We start from the raw sequence: 26,756 nt of genomic DNA, 5'->3' as shown, positions 1-26,756 counted from the left end.
TACATTAAATTAATATTTTTATAGTTTTTGAAGTCTAGATAAGAAAGGTTTCCATTATTGGGTACTCACAATAAACTATTTCCGTACTCATGAGCACGAACTCCAACAGATAATCCGACGACGATGGCCGGGGCACCATAGCCCATGGCGAAATAGAAACCCATGGGACCGTGGTTAATGTCACGCATTTCGGTGAGCATTCTGTATAGATGAACGCAGTCCACCGTTGTCCAGGCGAAGGCAGCCAACCAGAAGTAGTGCAGACAGATGGCCGTCAGCTTGCAGGGAAACTCGCTCTCCAGGAGCTGCCGACGCGATTGCATACCCACGAAGAAAAGGAGCTCCGCGCAGAAGACACAAAGCACGATGTTCTGGTGAATGGTGTTTGAGTTGGTCTGCTGACCACGTAGGAGGGCCAAAGCTAAGAGCACTCCCAGCAGCAGGGGAAGTGAAACCAGGAAGGCGGAGTAGGAGGTAATCTGCACCAAAAGCGAAGGTTCTGGGATGTCCTCTGGATCAATCACATCCACAATGACAGCATAGCTGGAAATATGGGTGCAGCTACAGTTCACAAGGATCGCTTGTTGTGCCGCAGGATTGAAGTCTCCATCGAAGTCGGGAATCTCAGTTTGACAGCCCAATCTAGTCCACTGATTGGTAAAGGAGTTCCAGCGGACGCATTGGGGGTTCGAACGGGGTCCAAAACGAGCTGAGTCCACATCCAGCCACATCTGCAGCTTTATGGGTTGCGCCAAATGAGGCGAGCCCAAGGATCTATACACCACCTGTTCTGATTGCTGCATTTGTTCTGAAGGATAAGTGATCTCTACCTGTCTCTTAACCAAACGGCGATCTCTATAAACCGCTTCGTTTTCACCCTTTGTCTGCTCATCACTTCCAGTAGAACTGACGCCTTCATAATTTGGATTAAGCATCTCGGGTGAGTCTGGAGATATGACCTCCTCTCCGGAGTTGCCATGGAACTCAATGTCGTCAAGATTTAGGCGAATGTGTGGTTCCCTCTCTTCACCGTCTTCACTACTTGAAGCCTCCTGGTGTTCTACAGAGGAAACTGGTGGCGGAATTTCGTGAGCTGTTATCCGTATATCCTCAATCTGTTGCTCACTACTGCTCGTTGGAGCTTTAGGAACATCGAAAACCTCCACAAATTGTTGTTCCGTGCTGCCTGATGAGGATGAAGATGGCGAAGATGAAGAGAAGATCTTTCTCGACGGAATCTCCAGGCGTTGCGTCTCCTGCTCCCTTTCCATTGAGGGAACTAAAATTTGCAGGGAGAGAATGGGGGTAGCCAGCTCTACATCCACACCCCAACGACGGGTAATGGTTTCATCATACAGATCGGGGAGCAGCTGTCCCACATCCTTGTATTGCGCATACGCCACGATGGCACGATGGTCATGACTACTTCCTCTTCGTCCACTCTGTGAAATCTCATCGCTTTCTGGAGGCGTAATTCCCAGCATCTCCAGGGGCACCAGGACCTTGGTGTGCTGATCAAACTTACGACGATCCAATATGTAGTTATTGTACTTGGGGAAACTAATCACTGGTCGCTGACGAGCCGAGTGCTGTAGAAATCCACTGGTATCCGGCAGCACAACACTTTCTGTGGTAAATGCATTCGGTTTGAGGTACTTGCTCCGGTGGTATTCGCTTAACTGCTCCGGTTCGTAACCAAATAGGGATTCAGTGGTGACGATGTCCAATCCTAGGGCCATGTTTGGTTGCACGATCTCAAAAGGACTTGTGTAGGTGTCATGTTGGGATCGAGCCAAAACCACCAGGTACTTGTTAAATGCATCAACCAGATCGTCTGGTCCCCTTTGAATGAGTTCCGTGGCCCTTCTCCATTCTGCCTCGTATTTTCGGTCCAAAATTACGCTGGCCGCATCCACCAGATTCTTAATAAAGTATTTGTCTTGACTGTGGGACAAGTTAAGACCACTTTGCATGAGTTCATAGTTAATCAGCTCCTGTAGGAGACCCTCCGTCACCAGAAGATCGGCGCCATACAGACGATCATGGGTGAATTTCAATTCATCGGAGAGGTAGTCCATTTCGAGTTCATGTGACCACACGTTTCCGCCATTGCTAAGCAGGAAAGATGATTCCATTTTGTAACGCCGGTTAGGGCGGCCATTTCCCAAAATCTTTTGATCCTTGCTGGCACCTCTCCTGTCCACCGCCTCGCAAGCTTTTCTCAGCTGCTCTGCCATTTTTATGGCCACAAACGAGTTAAGCTCCAATTCGAGTTTCTCCAGTTGTGAAAGTTGACGACGCAGCTCCACAAAAGGCTCCGAGGTGCAGTTGTACATATCCGGAGTATTCCAGCTTCCTGATTGAGCATCGCAGCTGCGTTGCCCTTTTCCTCGAGCCGGTGGAGGACATCCTTCGATGGCAACTCCTCCAAGAGGAGTGCGTGGCCACCATACCCCACCGGCAAAGGATCGCGGACAGGCATCGTACACCACTTCGCATCCACTAAGGGTGACTTCGGCATAGGGATTTGAGCATGAGTCACACCTACGTCCAATAACTCCTTCACGGCACTCGCATTGTCCTGTCAGAGGATTGCATGCTCCACTAAAGCTTCCGATGGAGTAGCAGTCGCAGGAAAGGCAGGCGGTTTCGTTCGGAGGTTGGTAGTGATTTGTCTTGCAGTAGCACTGTCCGGTGGTTTTGTTGCAGTCCGGGTGGTATCCTTGGGCCAGATCGCATCTACATGGACCACACACCCGTTCGCCCCACCAACCGCCAGGACACGGTTGCTGAAGTTCCTTCTCACAATAATCTCCATGCCGGGAACTGCTGTTGCACTCGCAATCATAACCTCGAGTCAAACTTGTGTTTGCTCTGCAAACTCCGGAAGCACAAGGCCTCACCGTACAGATGGGGGCACAGTCTGTACCCACATACCCGGAATCACACTCGCAGGTAGACAGATCCCAAGAACTCTGGCAGGATGAGTGGTTGGGACAATGATCCGGACACTGAGCACGTGATTCGCAGCCGTCTTCCACATTCTCCCGAATAGTTGGACGCGAGAGAACCGATTGCCCCGCTCCAATACGCACATCTTGAATGCACCCCTCGAATGGAGAGGCTTCGGGAACTGCTCCAATACTGCCGTCGGGGCTACCCATTACAATCTTGCCCACATAGAGGCCTTGAACCTTCTGCGACATGGGCACCGATCCAGACCGCTGTCCGTAATCCACTGAGAAGTGTATCTCGGAACCCTGCTGCCAACGAATTTCTACTCTGTGCCACTCACCGTCGGAGAGGAAAGCTCCAGCCAAATACATGGGTTCTCCATCAAAAATATAGTAGAGTACTCCTTGCCTCAGACAAACTGCGGCCGAACTGTTCTGTCCGATTTGAATTTGGAGGAGGAAAGCCTCTTTCTGGCGTGTTCTCAGCGAGAAGGAGGTGGTCCATGGTAACTGGATAGGTCGCAAAAGGGGATTGAAACTGAGACTTCCATCTCCGGAGAATCGCCACGGAGCTGGTATATTATCCTGGCAGCTGTTTCCAGCATATCCCTCGGGACACTCGCAGGAATAGGTTCCCCAGCCCTCGCGGCAGGTGCCGCCATTGAAACAAGGCTCGGATTGGCAGAGTGGAGCCTTTTGGGGGCAGCCAGCTAACGTTCCATTATCCGCCACATATGAGTTGAGATCTACGAAACGATCATCTATTCGAAGGTCAGAGATACATCCCACAAAGTCGCGATTGGTCACCGGGAAGTGGGCTGGGATGCGAGGAAGTCCGCCCACTTGAAGAGGTCCTGTCAGATCCAGAAAGCGATGGCAGGTCTCCGTGAGCAGCGAACAGCGTTTGTCCAACTTCAAAGTAGTGCGATTAGCGCAGCTCCATCTATCACCCAGTTGTCCAGAAAGGGCAATGGCGGTGTCACAATTATCTAGGACTAAGGTGACACTTCGGTTCAAATAGACCACTTCCACCTGATGCCATTTTCCATCGGAAACCTTTGCCTCCTGGATCACCGAAATCCTTTCACTATGATCGCCCAAAGAAAAGGAGAAGCTCACGTGTCCTTCATGGATCTCCAATGCAATAAAGTCATGCAGTTCATTGTATCTTCCATTGTAGAGTAGCAATCCATTTTCCTGTACGGTGGCAAAGCGGAGCTTAAGATTGAATCGATGCCTTTGTTTTAGACTTTCGAAGGTTAGGAAGGAGTTGCGCCCAAAGGCACGAGCTCGCAGCTCACAGGTGGCCGTATAGGGAGGAGGCTGTGAGCTGGGATAATTGCTGAGGCAGGACAACCCTCCCTCACATGTTTCCGACGGACAAGGACGCAGGTGTCCCACTCCTGTTTCGCAATTTTGACCAGTATGCGTAGATGGACATACACAAGTGTAGCCTCCTTCTCGCCTCACACAGGTTCCTCCATTTTGACAGGGATCAGAGTAGCAGAGATCCACCTCAGTGTCACACAGATAGTGCTCCTTGCTACCCGTAAAGCCTTCTGGACATGAGCAGGCAAACGTATTAACCGGATAGATAGGTCTGAAAAGGACTGTATCGCTGTGTATGAACTCAGAAGCATTTCCGAACTTCAGCACAGTTAAACACTCTTCGAAATTCAGGCAGGGTTCCCGCACGCAGAGATTGTCGTCGAAGGGAAGCACCTCCACGGTGGCCAATCGGGCAAGAATGGCTCTGTTCAAGTAGACTCGCTCCTGAAGATACTGCGGCGTGTAGAACTCCTCGTGGGACACATCCGGTCGGCGTGCTGAAAAGCTGACGTTCAGAATGCGTGAGCTAACGTCCGTGTCATCCTGGATGCTAAACACAAATATGTGTTCCTTGGGACAGGGAATAATGGCAGCCAGTCCGTCCAGGAAGAAGTTCAGCAAGGGTGATAGGAAGGCCTCCTCAGTCATCTCATTTAGTCGCACCGTTACCGAGTTAAAGAGCATGTCCTCGGTGATCAGTCGGACTGAAAGCTGCATAATCGCCTTGGCTTCGTTAATTCCATCCGATACGGATACCTCCATGGTGGCAAACTTGGGCACATTGGTGTTCAGTTGCGGACTTAGCACCAGTCCTCCCGAGCTGCTGTTGAGGCGCAGTAGATTGGCATTATTGCCGGAAAGTATCCTGTAGTGTAGCTTATCGCTAACATCGGCATCGAAAGCTGGAATTCGTCCAATCTCTCCACTGGGAAAATGATCGCGGAAATTGTTGAATATAACTTGAAAGTCCCGCAGGACTGGTGCATTGTCATTCACATCTGTGACTAGGATCTCGATGTGGGCATCGTTACGTAACGGAGGGCTGGCTGCCCGAACCACCAATTCAAAGCGCTTTCGAGTGGATTCATAATCTAGTTCTGTCATGGTCAGCAGTTGAGCTCGTTCGGAACCAGGTCGAGTTACCAAAGAAAACGCATTGGAGTCATCGCCGCCAATAATGGAATAGTGCACCACTGCATTGACGCCCTCATCGGGATCGTGGGCATGAATCTCACCCACTACAGAGCCCACAGGCGAGTTCTCCGGCACATAGAGTGTGATTTTGTCCGAAGCAAAAGTTGGTGGCGAATCATTGACGTCCTCCAATCGGATTTGCACCTCCACGGTGCTTGAAAGCGGTGGTGATCCCTTATCCACGGCAATGGCCGTTAGATGAAAGACGGCCACACTTTCTCTGTCCAATCCCTTGTTGGTGCGAATGGTTCCCGAGGTCGGATCTATCACGAAGGATCCGTCCTCTATGTCACGGTCACTCAGCAAATATTTGATGCGCCCATTAAGGCCTACGTCGGGATCACTGGCTGCCACCTGGATCACCGAGGTTCCCACTAGGGCATCTTCCAAAATGGAAGCTTGGTACAGTGGGCTTTTAAAGGCAGGTGCATTGTCATTAACATCGGTCACTCCAATCTCCACGTCGGTAGTGTCACTTAACGAAGGGTTACCTCCGTCCTTGGCAGTCACGGTGAGCAGGTATCCACTGGTGGTCTCCCGATCCAGAGGGGCATTGGTAACAATGGCACCAGTCTGCGGATTGATCGAAAATGGATCTGGACTACCCAAGCCGTTTATACTCTCTTCATTAAGGGAGTAGGTGATCTGTGCATTTACTCCCACATCACTGTCGGTGGCGGAAACCACGAGGACAGTGGTGCCCACTGGGGCATCTTCAAACACTGATGCGCTATAAGGGGCATTTTCAAAGATGGGAGCGAAGTTATTGGCATCCGTGATGTTGATATGGACGGTGGCCGTATCAGAACGTCCTCCGGAGTCGGTGGCAGCTACTGTGAGCAGGAAGCGCTTCTCCTGCTTGTAATCCAGCGACTGGGCGATGGTAATTAGACCCCGACCATTCTGAGAGGTGATCGCAAAGCGACCCCTTGTGTTGCCCGTTGTGATCTCGTAGTGCAAGCGGGAGTCCTCGTCCGGATCCGTGGCTGTGACTGTGGTAACCGGAGTACCGGGCGGTTGATCCTCCCCCACATTTGCCTCGTAGTACTTGGGATTAAAGGCTGGATCATTGTCGTTCACGTCCTGCACGGTGATTACCACCGAGGAACTGGCCGATTTGGGGGGTACACCTCCATCTTTGGCCACCACCTGGAAGGCAAAGCGACCTTGCTCCTCACGATCCAGTGGCTTGATGGTTTGCACCCAACCAGTGCGAGGATCCACCGCCAGGGGAAAGTTGTCATCTCGTTCGGAAATGCTGTAGGTAATCTCTGCATTGGCACCTTCGTCGGAGTCGTAGGCCTGCACCCGAATGATGTTGTAACCAACGGGGACATTCTCTAGCACGCTCTCCTGAAACTGTGAGGTGTAAAACCTCGGGGCATTGTCATTCGCATCGATGACGTTAACCAAGAGCTGGGTGGTGTTACTTCTGGAGGGACTGCCTCCATCTTGAGCGCGAATAACCAGCCTGTAGCTGCGTACACTTTCGTAGTCCAGCGGTTTCACTAGACTCACATCACCGGACATCGAGTCAATAGAGAACTGTGACTGAGTATTTCCGCCGATTATGGCGTATCTAATGGCGGCATTGTTCCCTTGATCCGCATCCGTTGCCCTAATGTGCGCAACGGTGTTATCCTCAGTGCCACCCCATTGATCCTCCGGCACTTGGACTGTATAGGTGCGTTCGCTAAACTGCGGGTAGTTGTCGTTGTCATCGAGAACCTTCACCTGGACACTGGCCGTGGCAGTTCGTCGTTCGCTTTGTGCCGAAGCCAAATCCGCTGCGGTCACCAGCAGATGATAGCTATCCGATGTCTCCCGATCCAGACTGCTCCTCGTCGAGATCACGCCCGAACGGGAGTCGATCCGGAAGATGGGCATTTCCTGGTCTTGTGCCAATCCGGCGCCATCTAGAAAATAGGAAATAATAAAAAAAATTAATGTTAATTAAATTACTTTAAATTATAATAATGATACGATCTTTTTTGTATGATAAATCTTTATAACTTACCAGTCACTGCCTCAATACCATATTCGATTTCCGCATTCTTGCCAATGTCCTGATCGGTTGCTCGTAGTGTTATCACTGTGGATCCCACAGTGGCTCCTTCACGGATACTCGCCTCAAACTGTTCCGCCTCGAAGGTGGGACTGTGGTCATTACAATCCAGGACGTTCACCTGCAGCGTCGTCGTACCAGATCGCGGTGGGAAGCTGTCGTCCGTTGCCACCACTCGGAAGTAATGCACGTCCATGAGCTCACGATCCAAACTGGCGGAGGTGGTAACAACGCCTGTCCTGGAATCCACCTTAAATAGCGACTGCGAGCGGGAGTCCAACAGTGAGACCATGGAATAAACCACAGGAGAATCCTCGGGATCTCGGGCCCGCACAGTGGTCACCGCGGCGCCAGGCGGTTGCTCCTCGAGAACGGAGGCCACATAGAGGGCTTGTTCAAAGTAGGGTGATTGATTGCGGAGCTCCCTCCGAACCCTTCGGGCGATATCCGTATCGTTAAACTCCTGGTGGTGGTAAACGATCTTCAGGCGATGGTCCGAGTCCACGATGTCGCGTCGATCGCACCTGATGTTGAAGGTTATGCTTACTTTCCACATGGACTCTGCGATGCAGACATCCCTGCTGGCCACCAGATCCCTGCTCTGGTGCTCGATGGCGAATCGCTCGTCGTTCACATCCAGAAAACTAACCTTGCAGTGCTGGCAAACGGATCGTGGCAGAAAGGCATTCAGGCTGTTGATGAACTGCGATCTTCTCAAGCAGATCTGGTTCCACTTGTCCGTGGTGTGAATGGCATAGGAGGCGTACGTCTCTGAGATCCACTGCTTGGCATCCGAGATCCGTCGATGCAGGGCGGGCTGGAGGTGCAGCGGATCCGGCGATCCCACTGCTCTTCTCTTTCGGCTCAGAATCCTGTGCCTCATCTCATTGTCGAAGCTGTCGCCAAATATCAGATCCCCTGCTCGGAACTCAGTGCTGTTTTGCCGGAACACCTCCTCTAGCTGATTGCCATTCAGTTGGATCATCTCCTGGGTGGATCGCCTTCGCCTCCGCTTTGAGTAGCCCGTATTGTCCTCCTCCTCATAGTGATGGTGATGCAGTTCCTGCTCTATCCTCCTATCTTCATTGCAACTGTGGCCCGAGACGAAGATCCGCACAGGCAGACTATAGTAATCTATGCTGCGCAGTCGATTCGAGGTGGAGTCTACGTAGAAGGTGAACAGATTCGGATAGTAGATGCCATCGCACTTGAGGGCCTTTCTCAGCTGAATCTGGCCATCCTTGTGATTCACGGAGACCAGATGGTGCACGAAATTGGCCGACTTGTGGGCATTGATCTTGTAATGCCGTTCGGAACCAAGTTTATAGACGGAGGCGTTGAAGATTACCGTGCCAGAAGGCGTGTCCTCGTGCACGATAATCAAGTAGCTCTTGATGAGCGATGATTGCAGCAGGACGACAAGGAGCACGAGGAGCAGGCCCAGGGGCCTTTGAGGGAACTCCCTCGTTTGCATGACTCGACCACGTGGCCTTATTTTGGTCGATGTGTGTGTGTGTCTCAGTCTCTCCCCCGTGAATGTGTGTGTGTGTGTGGAGCGTGTGTGTGGGTGTGGTGCGAGAACCAACAAACCACAGTGCAATTAATGGTCCTATTCAATTATCATCGGTGGGCGGTGCTGCGGGCGTGGCCATCTGTCTGAAAAGGACAAGAAAATGTGGAGAGTCAGTGAGGTTAGCGAAGGTAATTGAGTTGCGTTTGCCCTTAAATGTAGGCCATGTATTTGAAAGTGTCTCCTGCTGGGAAAAATGTACAAAAATTACGTTTTTAAACTTTGAATTAAATTCATTAGCGCACACTTGTTGAAACGGTTCTTTTTTAGTACTTTAAATATTTAAGATACTCCTCTACGAGTGTTCTAGAAATAAATTGTATGTGAGGTGGTAGCTTCTGCTTTGGCAGTTTTAATGCTGCCTTTGACTTAATTAAAAACTCTTCATGAAAAGCTTTCACAAATTTTAGAGGAACCTACAAAGCAGCGGGCAACATTTTTAATTTCATTTTCCTCAGCCACGATGACTAGCTAATATGAAGCTAGATAAAGTGAAATTTAATCTTTTTTGGTTTTCTTTGGCGCTTTGTTTGGCAAACCATTTTTTCCAGCCCCCTTTGACATTTTTGCAAAATGAAGTATACAGCTTAATCAGACAACGAGGAGCAAAACTGGCGACATTGGCGGGAAATGTTGGCTGAGGGTGGTAAAGGGTGTGCGCAAGTGGATGTGGAAGTGCAGCCAACAAAATGCCACAATGTGACACTGTCCAAAGCTCGGATGACCGTTACCCGATGGTCATTTGGTCGCTGGAGTTGAAAATTTAATGAAATTCGATTTGATGTCCCTCTAATGGCCATTTGGCAAGCGTTTCGGGGACGTTAATTAACTGAAGTCAGTCGAACACGTACGGACTGGCTCACACCATACTAAAATTACGATTTGCCCCAGCCCACAGGGCTTGGACGGTCGGTCCAGGTGCCAAAAAGGGGGTCGAAGGTCGGCAGTCGTGTCGTGTCAAATTCCATGTCGCATTCAAGTTGCAACTAAACTGTTTGTTCATTGCGCTGCTCATTTCGGTGCAGATAATTCGCACGTTCGCTCCATGAAGGACGCAGCGAGCCAAAATCCCCATTTCTGGTTCTATCCGGAATTGCGTATACGCAGTGTGGTATAGCACACATGCATTGCGCAACGAAGTCCTGTGGAGGAGAAGCAACTGGAGTGACATATGCTTAACTCTCATCTAATGCAAATCTAAAACAAATTGAATCGAGTCTGGGGACCATGAAGAATGGGAACAATGTGGCTTTAATGCATTCTAATGCAACTTAAAGTTTAGAACGCTCTCTTAATATTGTATCAGTAAATATAAATATAAATATAAATTTGTTTCAACAAGTCCTGTCTGTGCCTGACAATTTGTTTAGCATACTAAAAATGTTGTATTAGGAATCTTTAGTTTCACTTATATATATATATATATAATATATATATATATATATATATATATATATATATAATATATATATATATATATATATATACTATATATATTATATATATATATATATATACTATAGTACTATATATATATACTATAGTATATATATACTATATATATATATATACTATAACAATATAGTATACAGACGTCCTTGCTGCAGACGTCCATTATAAAAATGTGTTTCCCATTTATGAATAAAGCAGGTAAGAGGAGTGCTTACAATGCCTGCAGGACATATGGAGTGGGAGCTCGCATTCTCAAGGAGTCACAACTTTTGCCTAGTCTGGACTCGGGTGTTTCTTTTTGTTATTTTTTTGGGAGAAATCCCCTAGACTGCAGTTGCGTGTGAGGCGCTTGTCGCCGTGTTAATTGCAGTGTTAAAATGTTTAATTAAAATTTCAGCTTGGCCGCGTTCGACGCAGACGTGTGCCAGACCCAGGCGCAGACATTATTATTGTTATTGTTTTTCCGGGCGGCTGAGAGCACACACTGACACACCCATCCCCATACTGATACTCATGCCCCCCACGTAGCACACCGCTTTTCACTTTTCCACATTTTCCACCTGGGCGCAGGGGGCAGGTGCAGGGGGCAGGCGCTTTTCATGGTTCGTCAAGCTTGAAACAGGCGCGCTGGCAGCAAACATGAAATTATTAAATTTTCACACGTTGCCTGGCCTGAAACAATTCGAAAACGAAAGGCGAAACCGAAACGGCAGGTGCATTTTGCATAGTTTTCCCAACTAATTAATATTTTTGGCGATTGCAGCCGTTGCAATTCCGAAGTTTGCTAGCTAATTAAGAATGCGTCACTGTGTCGGCTGGCAATTACAAGTTGCCATTTTGTTTTATTGCCACCCCCGTCGACGAATCGCAATTCAAAGTTATGACGCGATATATATGTATATATACATATGTATACTATATATATGTATATGTGTGGGGCTTCGATTGGGGTAATGTCAAAATATTTTGGGTGGTCCTGAAGCCAGGCAAATATTTCCCACGTGTAACGAATATCGTCTAAACGTAAGCGGGAAATGGGAAATGCGACTGTTCATGGCCAGAAAGGGTTGGCCATAAACACTCGCGTTTTACGAGACATTCAGCCGCCTCGAAGAAGCACCGGCAGCTGGAAACTTTTTAAGTAGCACAATCCCAGGAAGGTGTACCTGAAATATTATCCAGCCCCAAAGTTCTCGCATTCTCCGGATTCCTTTCCATGCTCCGTCTTGGTCGTTTACAAAGTGGAAGTGTAAGCAGAGATGGGGGAGTTGCGAAAATAAAGGGAACCCGAAACGTGTCAACTTTAAGCCCGATGAAAATTTATCACGGACCGCCCACTGCGGCCTTCTGCGTGGGCGTGGCAAGCCTTTTAAAGTCTCCTAATGAGCGCCTCAAGGCAAGCGCTGACTTTGCTGATTTTTTGCGCTATCAAGAGCGGGAAAGTGGTCCCAAAAAGCTAATGAAAATTGATCAACATTATGAGAGAAAAAATATTCCTTCCTAGCGAAGAGGACTTTAATTGAATTTGGTCTGAGACTTGGCTGAGTGATTTCCCTTTTGGGGCAAATTAATATTATTGCTTGTTTTGTTTTAATGAAGTGGCAAATAACTAAGGGACTCACTGTCTGCTGTCTGCGAAATTACCATAAATTCGTGGCCAGGATAAGGCGGTCGCGTGCCAGGCAGACATTAGCAAATTCGAGGACACGAAGTGCAATAAAATTCATTGTCTGCCAGGACACGAGACAGCGGCTTGCGTGCCGGAAATGCACTTGTCTCCGGTCTAGACGATCTAGACGCTCCTTGGCATGAAAACTAAATGAAAATGCGAGGAAAACGAGACAAACAGACAAAAATAGTATTAAATAATACACCTGGCGAGTCGTGTGAGCAGCAAACTGCATTAAGGCCACATTAGTTGGCCCACACGGCGTATACGTAATTTCCAGAGTCTACAGAATGGCATCCCCCGCGCGGGAGGAGCAGCAGCACATTTCAGATACCAAGTGCCAGACGAAGCACTCAGCGCCGAGTGAAAGTGTATTTCGGATGGCGGGGTATTAATTTCCACTCGCCCGGACACCAATTAAATTTGTACGAGGAAAAACCATTTCAAATGGCCTTTGTTAAGCATGCAAAATGCAATCGAGGACGACAAAAGGAAAAGCAGCCAGTGCAGCGGAAGCGGAACAAAAAGTTTCCACAATAACAGAAACATAGTAGAACAACGCACACACACACAGCCATTGAAATGGGAAAAGCGGGGAAAGCAATACCGAAAGAATCGAAAGAAGAAAAGTCTCCATTGTTGTTGCTGATGCTGTAGTACTCATACTTAGCCAAAGGCAGAACAGCAACAAGCAGCTACAAATGCAAACTACCAGCAAACCTCTGACCGAAAAGACACCCCCAAGCCGCTCCAACCCGAAATATAACACACATGCCCCCAAAACCCCATGCCCCATTCCCCAAAACACAAGCAAACAAACGAGAGAGAACACAGCAAAGCAATGCAATTGAGCTTAAACGATAACATTGTCCAGGACAATGCATATGGAAAACTGCGGAAAAGGAGCTACGAATAAAGTGTGGAATCACTGCACACGGAAAATCTTCTAGTTAATTTTTAGACATTTTTAATTGTGACCTAATAGGCTCTTTTCTGTGAATTAACATTTTTAACTACTAGAAAACAAATCAGAAAGTATTAAAAAAATTTTTAAAATAAATTAATATATATTATCATATAGCGATGTGAATATGCAATGCTAACTTAGTCCAACTACTTATATACCTATGCTAAGTTATTCGGAATATTAATCCCAGCAGCGAAAGACCTACAGCTGCTTTAGCATTCATTCCTATTGTTAGCAAGTATTTTCTAACTAGTAGATGCGCTTAAAATGGTGAGGATAATAATTAAAGATGAAAGTCCTTTAAATATGAGGCCATTCATTTTGTTCAAGTGTGCTGAAACCTGGAAAAGGGGGAATAGAAACTTGACTTGCAACATGGCGTACAAATTAAAAGTGTGCCAGCGGCGAAACAAGTGGTACAGGAAGTGCAGCAGCTGAGCAGCAGAAATCGGCGACTGGCAGCCGGGAAAGGACTTGAAGTTAGAAGATTTAGAAGGAGCATTGTAAATTCCGCAGGACTCGCATTTAAATGCAAATCAGAGCTGCCGCCACCGGCGATCTGCTCGCGCTCCATTAGCGCGTATCGCAGGGAGGAGATTTATGTCCAACTGCCAGGATTTCAGGAAGTAAAGGCAACAGAACAGCAGCCACTTGACATTTTCACTTAATTGTGGATGGAACCGGGCTAAGTCAAGTTTTCCTGGCTCGACACAAAATCAATGCTGGATGCGCTCGAGCTGCCTTCCTTCCGGAATTGCTTAATTAATGGGGGAAGAATCGCTGAATTAGTGCAAAAGTTCCAACTGGAGCGTTCGAGTTCTATTTGGGCATGCGGGAAAGTTTGTAGCCAAAAAGTTCGCTCCAAGGCCTCTCAATTTTGCAAAAGGCGTAGCAACAGCATCCTCGACAAGCCTTTCAGAGCTCCTCCATAATTCAGTTGAACTCCACTTGCCGGATCGATTGCCCACTTGGCCGGCAGGGAAGTTTTAAGTAGATGTCAACGCTGGATGACCCGACCCACGCATTAATTGCACAGTCCGGAGGAGAAACATCCAAACATCCAAGTGGGCATGGAAGGAAAGCAGGCAACGGGAAATTCACCGGCAGCAGGAGCCGCATCCGCCAAAGGAAACAAAGGATGACAAACGAAATGCGTAAATGAAATGAGGGCATGAATAAGTGAGCCAGGGCCAGAGGCATCGGGCTAAAGTGGGATTCCAATGGATTCAGTTGCTCCACCGCATATATCCGTGTGCATACGGGTCGAGGCAGGGATCTAAGTGCGTTGCAGTTAGCAGTTTAAGTTTTGCCGTCAAGTTAATTCAAATGCAGAGCGAACACTTAGGGAAAATCTCATGATAAATGTGGGGCTTGGGAGGGAGGTGGGTCGGCGGTCGGGGGGAGGTGGGCTGGTTGCAGTTGACAAGCTTTTACTTCACTCTCTTTTGCGGATTTTCCTTTGTGGCATTGTCATCGTGCTCGTTGCTTTTGCTTTCTGCTCGCAATTAAGTTTGTGTGTTGTGGCTCACACATATCGCTCACAGCGAGAATTCCACAACCGACTGTGCACTGAGGAAAACAACGTACGGAATTCAATGTATTTCTCTTTGTTTCTTATTTATATTGCATTGCAGTAACCATGTGTGTGCTGCAGCTTTTCTTCTTAACTTGTTTTACCATTTCCTGCCACAGGATAACTAATTTTATGCACCCCCTCATTTCTGTCAGTGCACCCAAAGGGTAAAAGGGGAAGGGAAGCGAGGGGCGGACAACATATGGCAGCGCTTAATCAGAAAAACAATGGCTGCCATTGGCGCTACTTCTTCCGGAAATGTGCTGCCACTATACGAGGTTCCCGGCTGCTCAAGCTTTTAGCACATTCAGTCAAGTCCATCCATTCGCACGGAGACGCCTCTAGGAGTTCAACGAGTCCTAGTCCAGGATATCATGTGGGGGGATAGGGTATAGCAAATAGGGGGCTGCAACAATGACAAGGAGCCAGAGGATCCCAAACGAATCGTCGGCAGTCGAGCGCAAATCCCATTGAATTTATTTTTATAGTTGTTGTAAAGTTGATTATGTTAATGCGATTTAATTCGCATTGGAGTCGCAGTTTTATGGGGAATTTATGCAGTCCTGCCTATGAAATATTGCCAGTGATTTATCCTCCCGACGGAGCGAGGCGATTTAAGTAAATTGAAAAGGGGCCCGACAGGGGATAATGGATAATCCTGTCAAATGGCTGGGAAGGAGCCGGAGTGCCGTCAATGAATCGGATCATTGGAATGCACATGCACACTGCGTGGGATTTCATTAAGAGGAGGGGCGGGAAAAGCTGCAGGAGCAGAAGAAGGGGGATCTAGCCATCAGCTATCAACTCTGCTAATGACTAAGACAAACAAGGAGCGGCAAAGCACTAAATGCGATTTCAGCTACCGTAACAGGATATGGCCAAAAGAAGACAGGGCAAAGGGTAGAGAACAAAGAATTAGAGATGTGATGCTGATGGTGATGGTGGGGATGTAGGTGGCAGCAATGTGGGTCACAGCCTAGACAATGGCTGGGCATTATCAATATGTAATGACTTTAGCCTTCCACCAGCAGCACTCCGGGCGTATGAGCAATCTACCATCTACAATCTGCACCTAATCCATTAATCAAAGACTCTGTGCCAGCTCCAGTTTGCTCACCTTCCAGGGGAATTACGCCAATTGGAGTTGTCCGAAGGGGCAGAGATGGGGAAAACGGGGTGCCATTACCATTCAATTGCAGGCTGAAGACAACGCCTAATTAGCAGCAATGACAAATAATTTGCCGGCAAGCAAACAAACAACAGCAGATGCCATGGACACAGAGTGTCCAGTAATTAGCCCACGGACAGGCTCAAACAATTTCCATTTGGATTGTTGACTGCGATTTAAGCAAACTAGGTTGCAAAACAGGTTGTGTTTGTACGTGTGCAACATTTGGCAACTCACATCATGGGCAAACAAATCTGAATCCATGGCCAAAAGGCATCTTGTTGTTTTTACTGCGGCAATTCCGAAAATCGAGACCGGAAAATTATGTTGTGCAAGACATTCGAATCGGGGGGCAGCCACAAGTAAATCTAGGAAAAGTTTACTTTCCCAAATATCAAATACACATATGTACGTCTTGCATGTTATCTCATTTTAAATGGGATTTGAACTCTGCCGGAATAGGTTTTTGTGTGATTTGTGTAAGTGAATACTTTGGCTTTGCTTTGATGAGATTTTCCCTGAAAAACCATTTGCAAATTTATTCTGCGCTTTATAGTTTGCAGATGGTAAACACAGTTTGTTTGTGTCTTGATGGGAATTCAAACTTCTAGCCAAGAAATCTAATATTCATTTGAGAGAGTTAATAAACAATATACTTGCAATACACATGCCCCAGTGGTTTCACTTGATTAATTGGTCATGTGCAATATTTAATTTATGGCCTATCAATTGTTAATTAGTATATTTTACTAATAAATATTAATATTATTTTGCTTTTGTCTCTTTCTGTGTATAAATCACGCAAAACTATCATGCCCCTGGAGCAAAAGTACTCAAAGGGGTATCTGAAGAGATAGACTTGATTACGCAAAAAGTCGTAAGCATAAATAAACACACAGTTGGCATATGAATTGCCGGGCAACAAAGATAGCAAAAGTCCACATTATCCCAACTTTGTGCTTGCAGCCCGGTCCATAGAGTTTCTAGGGTTCGTACTCGTATCTGTATCTTTGTGAGCACTGGAAGTTACAACTTGTGGTGCACACTTTTGTGCGTATATGCTGCTCCTGCTCTTCCAGCAGAAACAGCAGCAGCAGCCCTTCAGGCATTATTAATGCGAGTGGCTGCCACTTGAAGAGTGCTTTACACGAGGAGCGGAGTGCCATGGAGCAGTATCCACCGTATCCTATTTCCCAGCCGACTGTTCCGGCTGTCGACTGGCGGAGCGGTAGTGGGCTTGGCCTGGTAATCAGCATCGACAGTTGGCCAAAAAGTTTGTCACTAAGTCTCGAGCCGCCAGTTGGCAGTGATAAGTGCGGGTACCACAGAGGTGCAAGATAATCCTGGTGTCTTTAAATTCGCCGCATTAAAGGAGCTCAGTCTTAAGTGCAACAGCATGAGTTAAGAAATAGGGGCCTCGGGGATGAGCAAGGAATAAAGGATGCAGCCTGCCTACGGGGGGATGTTGGAGCGGCTACAATGAAATGGATTTTTATTGTACCACCGCGTCGACAAACAAATTGGAAAAGTAAATAAAACAAAGGCTGGCAGTGGGCAACAGGCGGGCAGGACGAACAGCGATGAGGATGCTGGAATGGAAGGTGTTGTCGTCGGGCACAAAGGACATAATGAATACGCTTAACTTTTAAGTCACGCTGTGCGAGATAACTTGGTGCGGAATAATGGCGCGAATAACGATGCTGACAAACAACAACAACTGGCGCTGCAAGGACAATGGGACCACAGGGCGGATGGTTTTTCCATAAAGCAGCCACAGTTGCCATACTCAGCTTGCCTCCTCCCCTCGTCCCTTGTCCTGTGTCCTGAGTCCTGAGTCCTGTGTCCCCCATTTCTCTGTGGCCTGGCATTAATGTAAATGAATCTCATTGAAATGTCAATATGACTTTCAATGCTTCAGTGGGACATGCTCTCAAACCAGACTGCGCAATTAAACCTCGCACTGATGGCGCTATCCACGCATCCATCGCCACTCCCCCAATTTCCAGCCCACTACGCTCATGGCCGAAAAAGCGCGAAGTGCAGCGCCTTAAATCAATTGGCAAACAGCAGGATAGTGGCGGGATGGGCGGGTATGAGGATCACAGTGGGCGTGGAACGGAAGTGGGTAGTGTGTGCCTGGCTAAGAGTGGCCCAAAACTCATTAAACCGTTACGCGCAGTTGAAGCGAATGAGTCATTACCCGAATTTTCCCCAACAAGCAAATACAGACTCACCTAAAAAGCAGGGAGCTCACAGTAAAGCCTCCGTAAGTGTAACAAAGTACTGAAGATAATTGAAAACTAATATGAATATGAAATAGATAAGTCTGTTTTGTTGATATGTAATTATTAGAACATTTTTGCTATTACAATTTGCCAAAACTTCAATAACTTAAAATCAAATGGGGTAACCAGTAATTTTACTAACATTTGGTTATTTGCAACAAGGGTCAAAGCAAATTTTTCAAATTGCATAGAGAGGTTGGGGTTTTGCATTTTATTCGCCAACTTTTTCATTAGATTTTTTGTGTGCCCGAAAAATAAAAAGAAGTCATTGTCCTGGCAAAACTTTGATAGCTGGCCAGAGAATTCCGGTAAATTGGTTTCCCCCCGGCGCAATTGTTCACTGTACCTGGGACGCAGCACTATATAGATAGCTATATAGATGGTTAAGCTTCCTGCCAAACTTTGTCGATCCGTTCTTGGGAAACTGTCAACGATGGCACAAAAATTTTCACGAATTTGTTAGCAAATGCAATCATTTTGTTACGTGGTTTTATTACAGTGGTTGCTCTGTCGCCGTACCTCTGCTATAGTTCATCGCAGCGATGCAAAGCCAATAACATGAAAATGCTCGTTTATAGATGCCCATGCCACATGCCCCACGCCGTGTGCTCCACGCTGCTCCATGCTGCTCCGTGCAACGGGGCGTATACGTAACCGTGTGCAAATATTGTCTCAATTTGGTGCTGCTGCACTACTACACTTGGCTCGCCTTCGTCGAAGGGCAAATAGAGTTGGGAGCTGGGAGTTGTGCTGAGTGAGTCGAGTTCCGCCCAGATGCAGATGCAAATGCAGATTCAGATTCAGATGGAGCTCGAGGAGGAGTGGGGTGGGGTGTGGTGTGTGGGAAATAAACAATTTGTATGCGAATTTTGCCTTTGCCATGCGAGAGAAGCCCATGAATATGAAAATGTTCAGCTTCTCTTTGCCAGCTTACAACCCTTCTGCCATCCGCCATCTGCATCCCCCTATCCATACCCATGCCCATACACATACCTTCAGCATAAGCAAACAGTGAGGAAATTGAAAGCAAAATATGATGATGTTCGATTGGCAGATTTTCCATGCGGCCGTAGTAGAGTCGAAATCCGAATCCGAATCAGAAGGCACTAAACTATTCCCTTCCAGCTCAGCGCACAAGGCCCCCTTAAATATTTGGCTTGGCCAGCTGGCCGAAATTAAAGGCTCATGCAAATGTCCTTATGCGCTCCAGTAAATTCTGCATTTGTCTAAGCTGATTTTGGGGGCACTGCACCGTGAACCCAAGTAGACGAGCGATGGCAAAGTCAGGAGCCGGAATTTGGTTACTAGCCCTAATAGCACACGGGGCAAACAGGGTCTATGCAACCTATTGAACTTTAAAGTTTGTGATCTGATGAGCAAGTGTTGACTTCTATGTTTGTGGCAATTATTGCAAGCAGTTATGGATATACCCAGTATATTCCCTCATGTTTTTCCGTTTAACCTACTGATATTATTTTCATTTGGCAAGCAATTTATTTTATTTCTCTGCAGAAAAACCAAAAATTTAGAGGTGACAGCAAGTTATGTTTTTGTATAAATATTATTTTATTCATTTTGCCCACAAACAACATTTGGATTTCTATTTATGGTGAATATACATTTCAATTTGAATGGTAACTGAACTCTCAAAAGAAATATAGAATTGTTGCGGAAAAAAAATAAATTGAAGTGAATCACTTTTACTGAGCGACTTCCTGTTGATGATGATAATTGCAAAAAATAACTCCGGCAAACATGGCGAACAATATACGAATATCGCATTTAATTAATGCACGAACATTGCCGACATCACTGGGGTAACTCTTTTGTTAAGCGAGAATCAACTTCAGACATAACTGCAGGCAATACCAGGGGGAGATGTGGGCGTGGGTGCGGGCAGGAGGAGTCCGTGGAGCAGGAGGATTGGGGAAACCAGGAGCAGGACTCGCTGAAGAGCTGTCAAAGTGCTGCGGGACAAAATGGCTGCCGCTGTCTGCATTTGTATTAATGGCAGCCATGCAAGGATGCCGCTTTCAGGCGAAGGATCCTGCGTCCAGGGGGAGGTCCTCGCAAAGGTGCAGGTACTTGACTGCCTTTGGCAGTTTCAAGTGCACGGGCATGTGTGCATAAACGAGACTCCTCCTACTCCACCTGCTCCTCATCGGAATTCCCGAGCTCTTCCTGCGGTGGCATCTACTATGTTGAATGCTCGAAATCAGAGTGTGGGACGTGCGCCAAGCACTTGCATTTATTTTGCAATTACTCTGCTCAAGCGTGGGGCCTTCAACTTTTTCCGCTCAAACTCGAATATAATTTCGTCTAATCAACACTTTAAGTGAACTAAATTTGTTATGAGCCAGTGAAATGTTCGCCTGGCCTGCTTTGCTGACCAATTAGTAACGTCTCCAGGTGAAATGAGAGCACGGCGAAATGTTGCACGGCTATAAAATGGTAACTAGGTGGGGCTCAAATGGGGTTCTATAATTTAGCACTCTTCCAAAAAATGCCACACTTCTTAAAATAATTTGCACTATTTGCATAAATTTATAAAATATAAATTATTCCCAAGTTTTCCTTAGTTAAATGAATACTTCAACAACAATTTGTATTTCCTCGTTTATGGAATTGTTCAGATATTTCTAATATTCATATATTTATCTTATTTGTGTGCTTTATAAAATTATTTCCTGTGTGCAAAATAGAAAGTGCAACCGACCAGAATAGACGCGAAAATGTCCAGCGAGGTGGAAGAAATTACAAATCAGGTCGAAAGGTCGCCGTTCGCCGGAAATGCCGGCGAAATACAGCAGCGATGGAATTGATGAATCTCGCCATGACAAGACGGTCAATTAACCGGGTGAAAGTGGCTATAATTAGGCAACAGGGGCAGCAGAGTCCGTGACCAGGCACAAAAGACCAGGACCAAAAAAACGCGGCAGCGAATACCTAATGAGCCAGTACTATCCGAAAGGTGAGACAAAGTTGGCAGCCAAAGTGGCAAGTTGCTGTCGAAAAGTCAGAGTGCAACATTCGGCGTCATCGTCGCTACGTTGCAACTCATCATTTGCCAGCGTGACGATGATGGGGAAAATTTGCATTCTTCTCTTTGACTTTCGTTTTGCGATTTTTCATCACCTTTCTTTGACTTTCCAGAAGAAGCAGAAGCAGAGGCAGTCGCAGCAGCATCAGCAGAATGCAAAACCGTGCGCCCATAAACTACTTTTTAGCCTGGCCAACTGGGTATGCCCCCGCTGGCAACTGGCCACCAACTGTGTCAACCAGTCAAACTCGTTTCCGCTGGCTCCTCGTGGACCAAGTCGAACCGAACCGCAAACTGCAAATGCTGATTGCTCTCCCAGCTGCAAAACAGCAACAGCAGCGGCAATTGATTGAAAGAGTTCGCTCCTCTTTGGCTGGGCGCAGACAAAATATTCACCCATTTTGGCCGCTATGCCTTGAACCCGGCAACTCACAGCCAATCGACTCGATGTGTTTTCCGTGGCCTGGATCGAAATGTTCTGGTCCGAAACAATCTTGAAGGCCACTCGCAGCTGCGGTGAATGGAGAGTCAGCTAATTTTATCTGCCTGCCAAATCGTAATCCAAATCGAAATCCTGTCCATTTGAACCTGGTTTCGTGACGTTCACGCCCATATTGAATACCGAGTGTTTGCTAATATCTGCAGCTTATATAATGAAAGCGCTGCAAACGGGGGAAAACTAGTTTTCGGTCACCAAGTTTTGTTAATTTTCGCATTATTAATATGTTGTATTGAGGGAAAAGTTTAATCAACTTTTCACTGGTTTGCTGTTGATTCGCTTGCGGCCAAGGAAAGTTTGACCGAAAAGCCCGAATTGAAGCCACAAATGAAATGAAAATACTTTTTGCCATTTTGATTAGAAGTTTGGCAAGTTGAGAATTGCATGAAATGGTCGAATAAATTGTTTATTTAATGTCCGACTTGTTGCCTTTTTCGGAGCTTCGGACACGTACAAAACTCCGGACTTTTCGCACGTACAAGCCGCAAAGGAGCAGCGGAAAATGGATCCGTCGCTGGATCTGGTTGATGCACATAAAGTTTAAAATGTCTAAACCTCTTTAAAACGCAGCACGGCAGTTGATGGCCCTTGTGGATAAGCACTTGCGAATATTTCTGCTAAATTGCTGGAATATAAAACACATTTCCCTCCACAAATATCCACTGCCCACCATTCAGCCCACTTTCACCGCAGAGCGTTTGATAGAGATTTCATTCATTCAGAAGCTAGAAAAAAAACAAATTCAGTCTCGATTTCAGTTTTGCTCAGGCAATTGCAAACATTTTCGCATTTGCCACCGCAAAAACCCAGCCCCATACAAGGGAAGTCGGTGGGTTTTAAGCCACAAAAGCAAATTAAAACATTTGCCAACAGAACCAGAGCAGTTTAATGCATTACAACGGCCCGACGCCTAACATTTGCCAATTTACCATTACAATTTACCATTTACCACCCGCTGCCGTTTTGATAACTTAACTGGATATCCCTCTGCCGAGCGTTTGGCTTCCGTCAGTTGGCACAACAATTAATCACATTTAATTTGTCAATTGTTCCGACGGAAAACAAAGAGATTAGGCCAAACAATAAATGCGAGCGAAGTCTGCTGCAATTATTGGGTAAAAGCGACCACAAAGAGCTCGAATGCTGTTAATTGGATCGCGTTATGAAGGTCATAAATTAGGCAGGTGAATAAAAGCAGCAATAAATGTCATACACATTATGGCATTTTCGGGTATACTTTTCATTTGATTAATAAATAATATATTGATTATTTCATTGTAATTAAATGCAGACTATCTAATTATTTGAATTATAAATGAGAAAACTGATATTTACAACATAGTATACTTAGATAAAACAAAACTGAGAAATGAGTATAATTATTTTACAACAGTATTTCTTACATAGTTTGAAGCCTATGCCAATCAATCAATATATGGCTTTATTTGATTAATTAAATATAGATATACTACATTTTTCACAACAATTTTGGCTACTACAAGAGCGGTATCCTCTTACTCAACGAAACCAAAAACCAAAAAATTCAACTTGCTGGATACCCAGTCCTGAGCACACACACTCGCCACATTTTCAGGCCACAATCGACTCATTCATTCAGCCATGGTGGAATGTTCGGCGCTAACTGATCGGGCAAACAAAAACTGTTTCTCGGGTGTTTGGAGCTGGAAAAACGTGTGGTACATGTGGACTGGATGGGGACTATAGGATGGGATGGTTGTGATGGCATGGACAGGCCCGACTTGATGGGAGTTTGGGTCCAGGTTCGACGGCGTCGATAGGCAGCGTTAACTGTTGTTCGAATTTGTCTGTGGTCAGTGACCCACGCCGGTCGACTGGCCTGGAGGATGGAGGTATCTGAGGCGGGGCCTAACCGGCAAAACAAACATGTTTTAAGGCAAAAAGAAACATTAAGAGAGCGCCGACGATCTGCTACACTTTCATGGGGGAGCAGGGAGGAACACATTAACTTTGGTCAGTACATGAATAGGAGCGGTCGTTAGCAGTTGGAAGGGTCGTAGGGAGCGGAGGGGGGTCGGAAAAGCGGACAACCCCTTGCGTGCCGAATGCCATAAAACTCTGGAAGAACGCAAAACGCACTGCGGTGTCCATAAACTATAATTTGAGAGTCTTGGCCTCGGATCGCAATTATCTTCTGCCGAACATGGAGCGCGATCAGCGAGTTTGCTGTTTAAGTCTTTTGTTTCTGGCTATACTCAAATCGTCGCACCATTAGAAAGCACCGCCGAATGTGCGGCACCAGAAATTAATTCAAATTCCCCAGAATGGCGGTAAATTATTCAGATATTTACTTATAGTTGGCCGTGTGAAATGCTCGCTGCGTTGGCTGCTCGCACACAAATTATGATATTATATTTACTTACATTTCCTCAAGTTAATGCGATGCCAAGGTCTGTAAAAAAGAAGAAAGAGAAAAAAGGGGAAATTAATATAACATTACACATTACCGCACGCAGCGGAGGCGTTCGATAAAAACCCACATTATCCCTCTCATATAATGCGAAAAATTCAGAACTGAAAGTCGGGTATCATTTTAAATTTCGCACCAAAGAAATTAACAAATTTAAGCTCTCCATTTGGAGAGGCTCCTTGTACTTGGCGCAATTAAAGTTGGAAGTGCAGAATCTGCAGTCCCCATATGCTATGGTATATAAAGCGCTAATTAAGCAAGACTCGGCCTCCGGAAACTTTTACTAAAACTAAAAGCGAGAAGACGAGCAGCGAGAGGAGCGGCAAAATTAAATTAAGCACTACTGTGGGAAAATGTCTTGGAGCGTAAAGCAATAAGAACATTTCCATGTTCCCCCTAAAAAAGTGGATACCACAAACCGCAGGGTGGTGGAGGTTCGAGAGTAGGAGTTAGCAACTTCGAGGTAGCCAAGCGTACAAGTTTTCCCAAAGCCCGGGGCCAGACATGTGTCAAGGTTATATGTACTCCTTCAACAATTAATGCGAAGCGACAAGAGGAAAACTCTTCGTTTAGCCAACTCGGTGCCCAGAACACGGGCGTACGATTCCGGGGGGGATATCCCAATGAAATCCGTAGGGGTAAGTGGAAAGCGATGCCGGACAGGGAATGCCGGAATTTTTATTGCCCTAAGCTCCGGAACACACACCACACACACCTGGCACGGAAGCTGGTTGAAGTGTAAATCACATTAAATCGGAGAATTTCCATGGCAGTCGGTAGCTCCTGCTGCTGACGCCGTTTATCAATTATCAGCAAGGACCGATCGTCCTGCCGGCAGTTCACAGCATTTCACAGGCAACGAGGAGAATCGATTACACAAATAATTTAAGGAAGGGATGAGAGTGCTGCCCCAAAGCAGAAAGAAAAAAAGAATTTATATTCCATCAATATTGGTTATATTGGGGCTGAAACCGAAAAACCCTTTCGGCCTGTTTGTCCTTCCAGAATCGGAGCGGCTTGACCATTGCCAATTTAATTTCCCATAAAATTCAAAATGTTTCCTCAACTCTTTTGCTGTATTATGGCTTTGCATATTTGTATTTATAAGTTTCCGAGGCGAGTGTGTGTGGAAATTTTCATTTTCATTTTCATTTTCATTTACAATTTCGATTCAATCCGCACACAAGGCCACATAGCTCACATTTGAAGGATCTCTGCCGTAAGAGTTATTTATGTTTACATTACAAATAAGTGCTGCGGCTGCCTTTGTGGGCATTGGCCATAAAGCGCTAGAAATCATTAAATATTTCCCATTTAATTTTACATTCGCAGCCCGGCAAATATTTATATCCCTGCGGATGCTTCATAAGCTCCTCCGGTCGTCCAACAGTATTTCGAAACTTATTTAATTAGTGACATAATCATACATTAGATTATGCCGAGTGTTAAATAATGGTTGTTTTATTTGCCTTGAAATAGCTTTGGTTTATGGGCGGTAAATAATAAAAAAGAGTAATAACAGAAATATCTAAATATACAAAATAAATAATATCTAAATACACAAAACATGCATATTCGAATATCTTAAATATTTGTGCTACCATACAGTAAGAACATTTATTCTTTTTATTTTTAAAATTCAATTAAACTAGCTTCCTTTAACTAGTTCACAAGCTTCTGCCCTGAAAAGATTAATTAAATAGCATGGACAGCATTGATTAACCCACCATAGCTCGACCCTTAACCCTGCACCATTACTCTTACCACTGGCGATTCCTATTTGGAGCTATGGAACCCATTTAAACGACGCCCACGTGACTGCCAGTTGATCCTGCAGTTTAAGACGAACATCACGTAGCCAGCCAAATGCTTTTCAAAATATTTTTACTAGGTCGCCTGGTGCCATTAAATAAAACAAAATACAAGAAAATAAAACGCGCATTTTTCACGACGTCTGGGACGTGACATAAATTAAGTTTTCCGCCATTAATGGAAAATATTATGAGCAGATACCAAGTGAAACTGAACAGAAACTTGTAAACTGGCAACTTTTAGCCGGGTAAAGTATTTCAATTTACAATAGGCGAGGGAGAAGTTGCATCCAAAGTTGAGCCAACTTGAATTGGCGATTGTTGTCGACTCTATTGAACGCCAGACTGCAGCTGAAGTTTGGTAATTTCACAAAGCTAAGACTGAGCTATATCGTTTTAAGCCGGATGCAAATTCGTCGGAATGTGCTGGAAAATATGCAACAATTTCAGATGTTCAATTGTCCGGGGCAGAAATATTGTTTGCCCATTTAATCGCACCCCTAAGCCCCACTTTTGCATTTTGACATGGCGAATGCAGTCGGAATTCGTGCTCCATGAATATTTCTGGATTTTTGCTTCATTGATTTCAGCATGCATTTTTCACTAAGCTGCCGGAGCATCGTTGCCAGGGCAAATCGTTCGACGGGGAATCACAAACCTAATTCAAATTGCTTTGGCTATCTGCAAAAGAGGGCCGAAAGTGGCCATGTTAAGTAGGCAACTTCTCCTCG

The 26,756-nt window shown here is 46.0% G+C and overlaps 1 protein-coding gene across 4 annotated transcripts in view; it reads right to left on the bottom strand.

Annotated features, from left to right (window-relative positions):
• LOC6608547 (protocadherin-like wing polarity protein stan) overlaps positions 1-26,756 on the bottom strand; it is a 46,974-nt gene that overhangs the window by 4,761 nt on the left and 15,457 nt on the right. For all 4 annotated transcript variants that reach the window (XM_032715291.1, XM_032715292.1, XM_032715293.1 and 1 more), the window contains exons 2-4: positions 24,168-24,196; positions 7,495-9,198; positions 70-7,393 (exon numbers count right to left, since the gene is read on the bottom strand). In XM_032715291.1, coding sequence (XP_032571182.1) covers positions 70-7,393; positions 7,495-9,016 — 8,846 coding nt within the window. In that variant the 5' untranslated portion in view covers positions 9,017-9,198; positions 24,168-24,196. The remainder of the gene's footprint in view (positions 1-69; positions 7,394-7,494; positions 9,199-24,167; positions 24,197-26,756) is intronic.

This window comes from Drosophila sechellia, chromosome 2R (genome assembly GCF_004382195.2).
Source record: "Drosophila sechellia strain sech25 chromosome 2R, ASM438219v1, whole genome shotgun sequence".
In the NCBI taxonomy this organism is placed as follows: Eukaryota; Metazoa; Arthropoda; class Insecta; order Diptera; family Drosophilidae; genus Drosophila; species Drosophila sechellia.
This window is presented reverse-complemented; position numbering and strand designations above follow the sequence as displayed.